At 33.6% G+C, this 14,257-nt stretch overlaps 2 protein-coding genes across 5 annotated transcripts; one reads left to right on the top strand and one right to left on the bottom strand.

The window, feature by feature from the left end:
• Positions 1-2,954: 2,954 nt before the first annotated feature.
• Positions 2,955-10,571, bottom strand: LOC112726350 (CAAX prenyl protease 1 homolog). Of its 3 annotated transcripts, none has more exons than XM_072210074.1 (16): positions 10,488-10,571; positions 10,064-10,268; positions 9,630-9,898; positions 7,090-7,237; positions 6,897-6,981; positions 6,713-6,808; positions 6,017-6,082; positions 5,766-5,864; positions 5,517-5,630; positions 5,306-5,416; positions 5,045-5,107; positions 4,255-4,347; positions 4,017-4,130; positions 3,696-3,767; positions 3,521-3,586; positions 2,955-3,310 (listed from the first exon to the last, which is right to left on the bottom strand). In XM_072210074.1, the coding sequence occupies exons 4-16, from the start codon at positions 7,230-7,232 to the stop codon at positions 3,194-3,196; spliced, it is 1,239 nt and encodes a 412-aa protein (XP_072066175.1). In that variant the 5' UTR covers positions 7,233-7,237; positions 9,630-9,898; positions 10,064-10,268; positions 10,488-10,571; the 3' UTR covers positions 2,955-3,193. The 3 variants fall into 3 exon arrangements, with proteins under 3 accessions (XP_072066175.1, XP_025631490.1, XP_025631491.1); XM_025775705.3 differs by lacking the exon at positions 10,488-10,571 and adding an exon at positions 8,253-8,422 and having other exon boundaries at positions 10,064-10,323; XM_025775706.3 differs by lacking the exon at positions 10,488-10,571 and having other exon boundaries at positions 10,064-10,338.
• Positions 10,551-13,689, top strand: LOC112726347 (uncharacterized). 2 transcript variants are annotated; one of them, XM_025775700.3, is made up of 2 exons: positions 10,551-11,030; positions 11,691-13,689. In XM_025775700.3, the coding sequence occupies exon 2, from the start codon at positions 11,812-11,814 to the stop codon at positions 13,615-13,617; it is 1,806 nt and encodes a 601-aa protein (XP_025631485.1). In that variant the 5' UTR covers positions 10,551-11,030; positions 11,691-11,811; the 3' UTR covers positions 13,618-13,689. The 2 variants fall into 2 exon arrangements, with proteins under 2 accessions (XP_025631485.1, XP_025631486.1); XM_025775701.3 differs by having other exon boundaries at positions 10,683-11,030; positions 11,668-13,689.
• Positions 13,690-14,257: the final 568 nt, after the last annotated feature.

Consider the following 14,257-nt stretch of genomic DNA (forward strand, 5'->3'; position numbering starts at 1 on the left):
TCGAGGTTGAGACCAAATATCAAAATAACATTGTCAAAAATAAATAAGATAGTATCTCCATTTATTCATCAAAAAAGACGCATTCTTTAAAGTTAGAATGGATTTTTTTTTATATCTAGTTAACTAATTTACTAAAAAAATGTTACAGCTAGTTACGGCTAACTTAAATCATAGCCAATTTAACTGATTTACTAAAATGATGTTATTAGCTTAAGGATATCAATAATATAGACAAAAAAAATTAAAAATATCTTGAGGGAGATAATACTCAATTTGGTCCCTGAACTTGCATGCAAGCCACAATTTAGTCCCTAAAGTTTCAATTGCCTTTATTTAGTCCTCAAACTTTGTGAACATAACTCATATTAGTCCTTGAAACAATTTTCAACGTACAAACGTTACCGGAACACTGTCGTGAACAGTCGGATGCCACACTAAACCTTGTAAAATGATGTCGTTTTAGTTTTGGCACTCAAATAACCCAAAAACAACATCGTAAATGGTGTTTATTAAAATTTTACCTAACAAAATAAGTGATATGATACCGTTTTTGAGCTATTTAAATACCAAAACCAAAACTACATCATTTTACAAGTTTTAACATGACATTTGATAGTCTATAACAGCGCTCCATTAACGTTTTTATACTAAAAATCGTCTCAGGGACTAATATGAGGCACGTTTATAAACTTTGGGGACTAAATAGAAGCAATTGAAACCTCAGGGACTAAATTGAGACTCGCGGGTAAGTTCAGGGACCAAATTGAGTATTAACTCATCTTGAGGATAAACGTAAATGAATGGATAACGTTATCTTTATTAATTGTTAGGTAAAGTTTTAACATATAAAACATTTTCCTATCCTTCAATGTTGCATAATAATTGTCCAAAGTGACTTAATAGAAAATTTATAATTCTACCTTTTTAATTAAATTTTATTATTTTTAATATCCTCGAAAGATATTCACGTTTTAACCTTATAATAGAGAGCAATATACCTAAGATTAAGGACTCATATCTTACTATACACACAACTCATTTTGATTATACCAAGAATAATAATTTTCTAAGCTTAACTGATTTGTTTGTTTCGTTTTCTGTACTAGGTTGCAATGATTAATGAATGATTTTAAAATCCTCGTTTCACTATTCCATCACTATTAAGTGAACAGACATGAAAAAATTGCATAATGTACGAAATGGATAATGTTACGTGGGACCTAAACTTTTTTTTTTTTTCTGAAAAATTATGTTTTGTTTAAATACGTGAGACACAAACTATAATTTTGGTAGTAACACTTCAATTTTTTTTTTTTTCTGGTTAGGCTTGGATATGCAATAAGTTTCAGAATGAGTACCAAGAAGGTTAAGATTGATTATGTAGTTGTAATTTAGAAACAAGGTTCAATTTATGAATGAATAATTAATTCAATTATTTCATTTTTTTTATTGTTCTACTTATACTACTAAGTTTCCGTGAAGGTATACATTTAAGAAATAAAAATGAGAGTTATCTCTAATAAACTAGTGAATATAGTATTCTAGTGAATCGTGACAAATTTACAAAATGTAATTAAAAATAGTCGCCATTAATGGGTTGCCCCCATGGATTTAGACAGCATAATGCACCATGAAAGTTCGAAAAGGCATTTCTTAAAAAAAATATTATTTGTCTTGTGGTGGTTATTTTTTATTTTCTTAAAGAATAGGATTACTTAGTCTTACACTCATGTTTAACTTTTTTTTTTATTTTTTAATCACTTTATCTTATCTTTAAATCACTAAACAAAGTGAGCTCCATTTGGAGCTCTACGGCATTAATTACTGCTGATCAACTATGAAATTCTTTTAATACAATTTATTCATGTAATTTGATCAAGTTACTCACTAGTCAATAAGGTATTTTTTTTAAGGTGCAAGTGGTTCAGTGCAAAAATTTCATGCATTATTATATCATATAATGTAGGCCACTAAAGTCTAGTGCTTTTTCAAGAAGGCATTATATAGGAGGGGAAAAAAATACAAATGTTTCGGTGACTAAATTTCTTTTATATTTATTGTATAATTGGTATTTTATTTAGCCGATTCTACCTAATAGAATAAGGTTTTGTTGTTGTATTATATTATTGGTATTTTATTATTATAGAATAAAATATAATTCTCATGTAATTATTGGATTTAGTACACCATGGGTACAAAAATATATGTAATGAGAATATGAGATAATGAAATAATAAACACATAGCGAATATAAAATATCAAAAATACGAGTAAAAAACGATTAAAATAAAACAACTGAAAATATTGAAGAGTGTGGAACAAAGTGGGGTAGGTCACAAGAAATAACAGTAAAAGTAATGGGATGCTACCAATTAAAGGCAGATATAGATAGCATCTAAGTAGGGCAGGTCATAAAAGATATGAAACAGATGTCTGGTGTTTTCAAAAAGCAAATTCCAGAGCCAATGAGTTATAGTTCAAATGGCATAATCTCCCCATACTCAATTAAGAAGTTACGGGTTCAAGTCTTATATTTTTGGTATAAAAAAAAAAAAACATTCCAGAAAATGAAGCGTGAAAAAAAAATGACCAATTTTATGATTTAGTTATTCCATCCAATCAATTTCTTTAGGATGTTGGAAGCCAATTAAGGACACATAAGGGATCATATAGGTGAACTTCAAACCATTGCTTTGAATGAGAAAGGAGCATCACTTTATCCCTTGCTTGCCATTGAAATTTCTCTTATGAATTCTTTATAACACATTAAGCTTTAGTTTGAGCATTATATGTCAAACATAAGGATTAAAGTAGCTAATAATGCATATTTTTGAAGTTCCTATGTTGTCTAGTGAAGACTTGAGGTTTAAGATAAGGTTTCTTTTTTGTCAATGCTTTACTATCATCCACTTAAAGGAGCTAGAATATTCAATCAATCAATTGAGATTTAAAAATGAAATGTAAAGGTAATCTACTTTCATTAAATAATTTCATCAGAAACTGAAAAGTAGAGAATCTTATAGACTACTCAAAATTCAGAACAATGGATATCAAATAATCCTTTTTAGTTATTAAACAAACAAACTTATCTGATTCAAAGCCTTGCTACTAAACAAACAAATTGTAGCACTCATTCATAGCAAGTTAGAGTACAATGAAGCTTTGAATCTCTTCGTCTATAGTTTGTTTTTCCCTATTTTTCCTTCTTATCTGATTTGTCGATTGCAGCCAACCGTTCAACAAGAGGGGGATGAGAGTAGTGATATGCAGAGTACCATGGATCTGTGTTCATAGCTGATAGATTCTCCTCCTGAAAGTCACAATTAGAAATTCAGTCAGATGCAGCAGTAAAGATTCAAGATTACTCCATCTTTTACCAGGAACAAAACCCATGTACTGATTAATTTTGCATAATTTCAAGCAAAGAATAAAATGTTAGGTATATCATGAATCAGATGTATCGCCGAAATTCATAAACATACAATTATATGAAACTAGAACATCAAATAGATAGAATTACCTGTAGTTTCACAAGGGCGTCCCGTAGTTCAGCTGCGTATCCAAGCTTCTTGGCGAAAGCATCAGCCTGCATTGGATGATGATACACATAAGTAGAAGAGAGAGATTTAAACAGGAAAACAGAAAACAAGAACATCACCACTGTAACACATGGCTGAATAAGGAAAGGGAGTAACCTGGAATTCAAATGATCGGCTCACGAGATTCAGACCAAAGCTCACAAGGTGCTGGATGGGGATTACAGTATGCTGCCGATAAAGCCAGGTAAAAAAAAAATGTCAAAGGCATTCTAAGTAAATTTGAAACATTACAGTAAAGAAATGTCAACAAGGAGGTTCGAGTGAACGAGCTCTTGTAAACTAACCGGAAAAAATGTACTAATGTGACCATCTTTTATAATGCTTCTTTACAACATGCTTCGTCTTTTCTGCGGTTTTAATGGACAGACAGAAACTAGCTATACTACTTTTCAACTCAACCATGATTTCGAAAAATACCTGAAATATGATTAGTCCAATGAGGACTGGCTGTGTATCAAATCCAAAACTTCGAAACAGATCGCTTGAGTTCCTCACAAGAGTATATCCGCCAAATTGCAATAGTGTAAGAACCTGTACCAATCAGAAGAGTATATATCAGGCAAAATAGTCACCCAACTCAACAATGAATAGCTCAAAGCAATGTGATGGGACAAGAAAGTATGTTGTATGAGAAAAAGAATGCTACTACACAGACCTGGAATAGAACAAACCCGTACACAGTGTGGTTAAGCTTCCAATGCCCCAGTTCATGGGCAATAACAGCTACAACTTCATCATCATTTTTGTACTGTAAAATAACATTTGATAATGTGAACATCAACCATGACCAACTACTATACAACTAAGGATATGATATCAATAATATATTCCCCAAATGTTTGCAAACATTTGTATATCAATAATATATTCCCCAAATGTTTGCAAACATTTGTTAGTTTATATGGCTTTTGTCACTATGAGTTGGCCTCCACAATTCTTTCACATTTGCCCCCCAAACGCGACAAGAAAAGGAAACAGCACATTATTTTTTAAAATAAAAGAGTTTCATTAAGATGCATAGAAAGAATTTTTTTTTTTTGGAGGGGAGGATGAGGGATAAGAGGCCCTCGATATGGTAGCCAAATACAAGGAAAAGAACTGTAATTTCCTACTATATCATATGATAAGTAAATCTGCATTTTGGTCCCCCAATGACAATGTCATGTCATATGGTTCTTCAGTTTTTAAATATAGTAGTTCTCAAGCAATAAAAATTAGTACTATAATCTTCAATATGCAAGCTTAAACTAGACTAACTTTCCCAAACCAAGTCAATAAGTAGAAGACAACCGTATGCATAGAAGGATTCTAGATTTATTAAACAAGTCACTGCTTGAAATAATGCAAGAAGGGTTTTCAAAGAAATAATTACATAAAGCCTCACAGGTACACAGAAGAAACTGTAACAATCACAAACATGAAAATAATTTACAGTAATCTAAAACCTGCTGAATCAATGTGTCATATAAGACAATCCGCTTGTTCTTGAAGAATCCATACATATAGGCCTGCAATATTTGTAATCATATATTGAGGAAAATTTAATAATAGAATCACAACAAAAATGAGAAAAAAAAGAATACACATCCTGTAGCCTATGCCACTATTGAGCTGTGGTGGTTCCATCCTCATGTAAATAAATAAATAAATAAAAAGGAAAAGGAAATGGAAATGGAGTAGTAGATTTCAAGGACTTCAATCCTTACATTGCTGTGGCTTGACCTTGTTGATCCATCAACAACAAACAACTTCTTTAATGGAAACTTGAGGGAGGCAGCAAGTTTCTCAATTTTCTCCCTGAGTGTACCTTCGGGAAGCTGGACCCCAGCAAAACATGAAGGGAGTGGTGATTAAAAAAAAATATTGCACATTCAAAAACTGTTCTTAAAAGATTATTTAATGTTTTGAAATACTAACTGGGGTGAATTTGTTGAAAAGTGGAGCTATCAGGACTGGATAAATTGTCATCATCACAAGAGAAAGAACAAGAATGAATCCCCATAGATAGATAGCAAGGTAAGGACTTCCTTTCTGCAAAAATCATAGAAGAAAGAATATAAGCACTCTAAAATTACAATAACAGTGATAACATATACAGTATGACAGTAAATATTGCAACGAAAAGTTTACATGTGATAGTTGTTTCAACAGCGCTCAGGATCTTACCTGCACCATTACAATAACTGCAGCCACAATAGGTGGACCAATTACAATGGCTATCAACATTCCTTTGATCATGTCCCTAAAGAACAACCATATTGTTTGCTGTAATAGATGAAAAAGGTAACAACATGAACCATTATGAAGATGAAATGTATAGAAGCTAGACAATATTATCATTTAGCAAAATAAGACATTAAACAGAAATAATTTAAAAAAAATAAAGAATACAAGAGGATCAAAGGAAGAGCATGAACCTTGTTGAAACCATGACGGGCCTCAATCACAAAAGTTAGGTACAGAGAGAAAGGCAAATCAGTTATCTGCAAAAACAGGTAGTAAAGCTTAGGTCATTCATTCACAGATAAGATGTGAATTGAACACTACAACAAAAGTGACAAGGCCTTCTCCGACTAAGGGCTCAATACACGGATCGAACAATAACATTGAGTCCTCTTGTGAATCGTGTTTGCAAAGAAGCCATTCAACCTTAGTCAATCTTAATTGTCATCAGTAATTTTTCCTTGCTTCCCTCTACCTCTAATTATTGAACAGCTTCTCATTTTGTTCTACTCCTTACTAAGGCTTCTACTGGTGTTATTCCTGGTCTTCTCTTGTCTTTTGTGACCACTCTTAAAAATAATACTCATCTTTGCAACATTGAGGTTTTTTGCTTTTTGGTTTTGGTTGCCGAACATTCATTTAAATACAACAGTGCAATACAAGTAGATTTGCATTGAATATTGAGTGGCAGTTTTCTATCGCAAGTAACACTCAACACACTGCCGTATCTCATCCCAACAACTCAATTCTTATGGTTCACATCTCTCTTTATTTTCCATAATTTTGCAAGATGGACCAAAGAAACTTAAACTGGAATGGAATATACGATGTAAATATTGATATCAATAAAGCTTATTTTTATCAAAGGTCTTGCAACATTTTGTACATACCTGTGACCAGAGCATGACACCAGCTAAAAAACCAAGGGTATGCAATATTTCATTTTCTGCATTCAGACCTACGAATGTCATCAAATGTTCTGATTTCTGCAATCAAGAATAGGATTAATTGGTCAAGACTCATGATATAGTTGCTATGTTGGGTTTCACAAAAAACACTGAATTGAACTTTTACCTTCCAAAACCAGGGTAACACCCAAAAGTACAAGATTGTGGAGTCCATCACTACTTTTACAAACTTCTGAACAAAAAGGAAGTATCTGAAAAAAATAAATAAACCTCCCATGTATAAGAACATTAACAAGACATAAACTATAGAAGCAAACTTCAGGAAGACATATGAATATCAAATAAACAAAATAACAAACCTTTTATCAAGACTGTAGGCCCTGGATTTCAAAAATTTATCTTGGCTGATTACGCCTTCTAAAGTCTTTGGAAGAGTAGGAAGTTTGAGTGCCTTATATTGTCGTATATCCAAGTAAGTTTCAAAGAAGTACATAAAGATCATAAACCCTGAAAATTTATTAGATGAAAAACATAAATCAGGTATATCCTATATGTTTCTGACATGTAATATTACCACAGTCATACACAACATTGGATGATTTGGGGTAAATCCATACAGAATCAACACTTGATATGACATTGCCAACAAATTTTTCGTTTTCTAATTGATATTTCTTAATTTATTCAAAGCTACAGCCCGAAAATGCTGCAGATTGTCACAAGTGTATAATTAACATGTTCTATTTTGGTTTAAGATGCTTAAGGAGTTCATCTTACAACCAAAGCCAGCTAATTTATAAGAAACACTCAAACGAGTAGAAATGCAATACAAGGCAACGATGTTCTCATCAGAAAAATAATATTGAAAAAAGGCCACAATGTTATCAAACTCTCATTTACCAGTTCAGGTCCATAAATTGAGTTTGATTCGTGTTTATGTCAACTTTGAGTTTGATTACTTTGCAAGGACGCTTTTGACCAATTCAGTTCACTCTAGCTAGAAGTTATAAGTACTATGCACTATTTAACTCCCACAAAGATATGAACATAAAGAATCATGACTATATCGATCACAAGGTTTTACCTTCTTTTTTCATATCAATTATCCATAAAACTCAACACTTCTAACTCAAATTTTCCTAGAAATGCACCTAGCTCCAAGGTCCTATGAAAATTGAAGGATTCATAATCCTCATAAGGTGAAAGAAAAAAATAATAATTTTCACCTAATCGGGAGGAATTAAAAACAAAAAAAAAACCCATAAATTTTGATGATAAACCCTGAATTCAGATCCCAGAAAAGTTGAAGATAAACCTAAGCTTCCCACAAGTCATTCACATGAAAACTCATCACAAATGGAAACCTTCTCATATCATGAAATAAATGAAACAAATTATCAACACAGCTAACAGCAGCTCATTGAAAACGATTCCTAGCTTGTAAGAAAGGACATGGAAAATTACGACAGTGCCATTGCACAGAGAGAAGAAGAAGAGGAGGGAAGCAGAAGAAGGAGCTCACCAACAACAGCTTCCATATAAGGGAACGCCATGGCTGAAGTATCTGAAGAAGAAAAGGAGCAAAGGGAAGATCTTTCTTGTTTTCAGCTGATACTAGTTTTCCAATGTGCCTATATATATAATGGGAGTTGGGTTGACCCAATTGTGTTTTCTTGGGTCAACACGCCAAATCTGTTTGGTGAAGATATTTTTGTGTTTCATCAGTTTTACTTAAGAGTTAAGATATATATATATGGTAACTACATAAATAAATTAAATGGAATCAGATATTATTCGTTTATAATCTTTCTGAAAAAAGATTACATTTCGATCCTGTTTTATTTCTATATAATCCGCTGGAGATTTCAGCAAGTTATAAGATAATACATAAATTGTAGGATTTAAAAGCGGTTTATATGCAAACAGAAAAAAAAATGTAAATTGTGAAACTTCAATGCGGTTTACATGAAAAAAAAAAAAAAATAAACCATAAGACATTCCAGTGATTTATAAAAATTTATTAGAATATGATCGAAATATAACCTTTCTTCAAAAGTTGTAAATGAATAATATTTAATTCTATTTAATTTATTCATGAAATTTGCCACAAGGATGTTTATTTGAAAAATTATTAAATTCTTTTCACTAAGTCATGAGAAAATAAGAAATTTATTTTTAATAGATTGTAAGTATATAAAACTTTTTATTATCACTCAATCATGTTTTTTTTGTTACCAACAAAATCTAGAGGGTTTATAGTTTAGATGATATCCTTTAAGCATTTGATAAGAGATTTGATTTCTAACTATGTATATGAAAATATTTGTTCAAATTTACAACACAGTTGATAAAAATATTTGTTTTTATCTGTGTATTTCTTGTATTATTTATGTCTAATTAGCATTAGCTTTAAATCATCATTGGAGGATGAATTCAATGCATGATGTTGGATAAACTTTTTTCTTTTGACTTAAGTTCAAATTATGATTTTTGGAGTTTAACCAAACTTCCATACATGCTTTCAATTGATCCAAGCAATGTACATAAAACGATTTAAGTATTAACCTTGTCAAACTATTAAAAGTTTTCATGTCAAATACAGATAAGGGATTCAAGTCCCCTTAAGTTTTGATTTCCATTTCTAAACATTTCAGTAGCAGATTTTTCAGCTCATAAAACAACTAGGGGAAAATATTGAGGATCCCCCTATAACAAAGGCAATAGTTAATATTCCAAAGTCTGTGCTAAACAGCTCTATTTGTAGTAGTAACTACCTATAATAACAAACTGGTAATTACTAAGCTAGCATTGCAACAACTTTAGAAGAACAAACTTGATGTCCCAGAAAGATGGAAAGAAAATTGCAAATTTGAATTAGGGCTCAAATAAAATAAAATACCTCCTTTGGTGAGCTGCTCAATTTCCTTCCCCTTCTTCTCCAACTATGAACTAAGCCCCGAGACCCTGACCTCCAACCTATTCACTTCCTTTCTCAAAACTCCGGAATCTTCTTCAGAATCAAATGGCTTCCGATGCATAACAGATTCGACCACATCTCCCACCGATTGGAAGTAAAGCCTGCAAGCATCGCTGACCCTGCAATTCTGCTTGCAAACGGGGCAAGTGTGCTTCTTCACTCTCGAACAGTACCCGAACCATTGCTGCAAGCTGCAGAATTTCCAAACACAAACACGCACAAGAAATTATCGAGTTAAAAAGACGCAACTTTAGTTAGGTTTTTCTTCAATTGAATAGCGAAAACCGAAAAGCGGGTTTGTAGCGGGAATTTTCACATTTTCTTTTTCTTTTGTTTTTAATTTTAATTTTGTTTACCATAGCTCGTGGAAGACGTGGCCGCAAATGGAGATAGACTGAAGATCTTCGGAAACTGGTTTGAGATCTTCGTAGCAAATGGAGCAAATTGTGCCGGCGAATTCACCTTCTTCGTCCACCATCACGTTGCGGTGCGTGGTGGTGGTGAGCTTCAACTGTTCTTCACTCTCTCTGAGTTGTTGTGAACATGTTAGGTTATTATTTTCTCGCCAGTGGCAGTTTTTTTTTTTTCCGAGAAAATAATTAGGGAGAATAGGAAGAAATTTGAATCTTCTAAATTTTGAATTTATATTTTAGAGAATAAAATATAATCTCTTACTAATTTTTTTTATATTTTTTTTATTCTCATTTATAATATAAATAATAAAAAATTATATTTTATCTTCTAAAATAAAATTTAAAATTTAGAGAATTTAAATCCAACGGAAAAAATGGAAGAGAAAAGAATGGCGCAAAATTAGATTTGGTGGAATGAGCTGTGTTATTTGAGAAGTTACTAAGTTAGAGTTCTAGTAGGTGTCTATAGTTAGAAAATGTCACATCAGCAGATATTTCATATTCATTATTAGAAAATGAGATGTCTGAAACACAAAAACGACACCGTTTTGTTTATTAGAATAGGAAAAGAGAACCCTAGTCCCTAATTCTAAAATTCCCAATCATCTCTCAGTCTCTGCGCTCTAACTATCCCTGTTGCATACAGACACGCACAGCAGCGGCGTCTCCGCGCATCTTGCCGGCAGCTGTGCCTCATCTCCCCGCCGCCAGTCGCCGCTCGTATCTGCTCGATGCTCGCCGCCAGTCGCTGCCTTGTCTCCTTGCCGGCAGACCTTGCCTCCTCTGTCTGTGTTGAAGCTGCCGTCCTGCTCAGCCGTGGCTCGCCTTCTCTGCGTCTCCGTGCCGTGCCTCCTCTGTCTCTGGTGCTCTTGTTTCTCTTCCATTGTCCAAGCTGAGCTAGGTTGCAGAGGTGAGCTTTATTTATTTTTGGTTATTGTATATCAATCTGTTTGCTTTCTCTTCTAGGTGTGCTTTATTGTATATTAATTTTCTTGAATTGTATCTTAATCTGTAATTGGTAATTTCTGTCAATTGGATTTTTGACTATTTATTATATATTGATCTGTTTTGATGCTAGTGTTGTGAGTTGTGACTAAGGTTATGTGATTTATGCTTTATTGTATATTAATCTGTAATTGGCAGTAGTTGTTGTCAATTGGATTTTTTTTCTAGTTATTGTATATTGATCTGTTTTGACTTTTGATGCTGGCGTTGTGAGTTGCGACTAAAGTTATGTGATTGATGCTTTATCGGATATTGATATGCTTGATCTGTTTTGATGCTTTATTGATGCTTGGTTATGTTTATTTGGTGAATTTGATACTGAATTTGCTGAATTAATTGCATGCCTTATGAGTAGAAAATTGTTTAAATTAATTAGATTTTATAATTTATTACATATGCAATCCACAATCAAAAACTATGTTTTGATCAAATTGTGTATTGTGTGGTTACTTAGATTGTTGGAGAAACCTACCTGTAAAACTAAGATAGGAAATGATTAAATATTTAACCATTATCACGGCTTTCTAAAGTTTGTATGACAGTATAAATCATTCCGCTGTTGCAGGAATAGGAGCCTTGATGCTATCACACTTCCCATGCTTCTATTTCATTGAAGGTGGAGAAAATATAAGATCATTATTCGGTGATGATGTTTTAGCTTCTTCCATATACAAAAACCCATCACAATGATCAGGGCAATAACACGTTCACATTCTCTTATTATACCCCTCCACCATAGCGCTCCCCAAACCTGTCAAACCCAATTCCGAAGCCTCACATTGGAGACCAAAGATGGGGATCATGCTGGCAACATCAACTCAAATGCCAAAGACCGTAACTTTGTTGATTTCGTCATCGAAATTTGCAGAGTCACTCGGACAACACCGCGTTGGGAGACTACCCTTCTTTCCCAATACCCATCTTTCAATTTCAAAGAGCCTTCTTTCTTCCTACATTACCTGACCCACCAGAACAATGCGTTCTTCTCCCTTCGATTCTTTCACTGGCTTTGCTCTACTTGTGGCTTCTCACCGGACCAATCTTCGTGCAGCGCCCTCTTTGATCAACTTGTGGATGCTGGGGCATCTAAAGCTGCAAAGGCCTTGCTTGATTGCCCCGATTTTAACCCTGGGCCTCATTCATTGGAGGGTTACATAAGGTGCCTTAGCAGTGGTGGAATGGTTGAAGATGCACTCCATGTGTTTGATAAATTGCAAAAGGTTGGATTTTGTCCGTCAGTGGAAACTTGGAAGAAATCTCTATTGGGTTGTTTGAAGATTGGGAGGACTGATCTGGTTTGGACATTGTATGGGCGTATGTTGGAATCTGGTGTTGCGGCTAACATTGATGTTGAGACTGTTGGATATCTGGTAAAGGCGTTATGTGTTGAAGGCAAGGTTTCGAAGGGATATGAACTTCTTAGGCAGGTTCTAGGGAATGGCTTGAGTCCTGACAATACTGTTTTTAACACACTTATTAGAGGGTTCTGTAAGAATGGAGAGTATGATAGGGTATCTGAGATCCTTCATATCATGATTGCCAAGAAGGGTAATCCAGATATCTTTACTTACCAAGAAGTCATCAATGGGCTCTTGAAAGAGAACAATTCTGAGGGATTGCGGGTTTTCAATGATATCAAGGATAGAGGGTATTTCCCCGATAGAGTCATGTACACAACAGTGATCGAAGGCCTCTGCAAGAAGGGACAGCTTGGTGTCGCAAGGAAGTTGTGGTTTGAGATGATTCAAAAAGGGTTACTTCCTAATGAGTATACCTATAATGTAATGTTACATGGGTATTGTAAGGCTGGTGAACTTGTTGAAGCAAAGAAGCTCTTTAAAGATATGCGTTCTAGAGGTTATGTAGGAAACACATTTAACTACACCACAATGATTTCGGGTTTGTGTTCACATGGTGAGGCACATAAAGCATGGGTCTTGTTTCAAAAAATGCCTCAAAGGGGTGTGGTTCGTGATTTGATCACTTACAATTCTTTGATTAATGGACTTTGCAATGAGGGGCATCTTGTTAAGGCAACAAAACTGTTTAATGAACTTCAGACACAGGGTTTACAGCCATCGGCTTTCACTTTTACTCCTCTTATAAAAGGACTTTGTAGATTTGGAGAAACGCAGGAGGCAATAAGGTTATGGAATGATATGCGTGATAGGCACTTGATACCACCCTCTATTACACATGACCATATTATTAAGGGGTTATGTAAAGAAGGCAATTCTGCAGAGGGAATGAAATGGCTGCGAAGAATGGTGAGATGGGAGCTAAAACCAGTGTGGAAGACTTTAGAGATCCTGATTTGCACTCTATCACAAGAGAAAAGGTTAGATGATGTTTTGATTGTCTTAAATTCAATATTTAGATTGGGATATACACTTGAACATAGCACAATTCATTTTTTAGTGACGATATTTAACTGGAAAAATGATTGCTTTACTAGTTTATGTTTGGAGAAGATATTAGGAAATAAAAGATAAGTTGATGTTGTGTATATCTGACTTTGTAACATCTTTTTCCAATAGAATGAAGAAATTGAGTATCTCTTGTAAGCTTTTGAGACTATAATCCTGTTGACACTTTCCATTGTTTCCATGTGTTCTTCTTGTCCAGTGAAATAAATACCTCTAAATGAAGCAAACGAAAATTATTACTATCGATTTGAGTTGAGTTAGCTTACATGTTATTATCATTAAACGAAATCGCATATTGCACAATTAGGATTGTGAATCACTTCATAAATGGTCGTGAGACTTCTAACTTCTAAGCTTCCTGTGAACATTCAATGGTAAAATGCTAGTGATTATAGCAAGCATACATCCTATTTATTCTAGGAAAAAAATTGCATGATGTCCGAAATGGATAATGTTACGTGGGACCTAAGCATTTTTTTTTCTGAAAAATTATTTTTTGTTTAAATACGTGAGACAAACTATGATTTTGGTAGTAACACGTCGATTATCTTTTCTTTTCTGGTTAGGCTTAGGATATGCAATAAGTTTCAGAATGAGTACAAAGAAGGTTAAGATTGATTACGTAGTTGTAATTTAGAAACAAGGTTCAATTTATGAATGAATAATTAATTCAATTATTTCATTTTTTTTAATTGTTCTACTTATA

The sequence above is a fragment of the Arachis hypogaea genome, chromosome 12 (genome assembly GCF_003086295.3).
Source record: "Arachis hypogaea cultivar Tifrunner chromosome 12, arahy.Tifrunner.gnm2.J5K5, whole genome shotgun sequence".
Taxonomy (NCBI): Eukaryota; Viridiplantae; Streptophyta; class Magnoliopsida; order Fabales; family Fabaceae; genus Arachis; species Arachis hypogaea.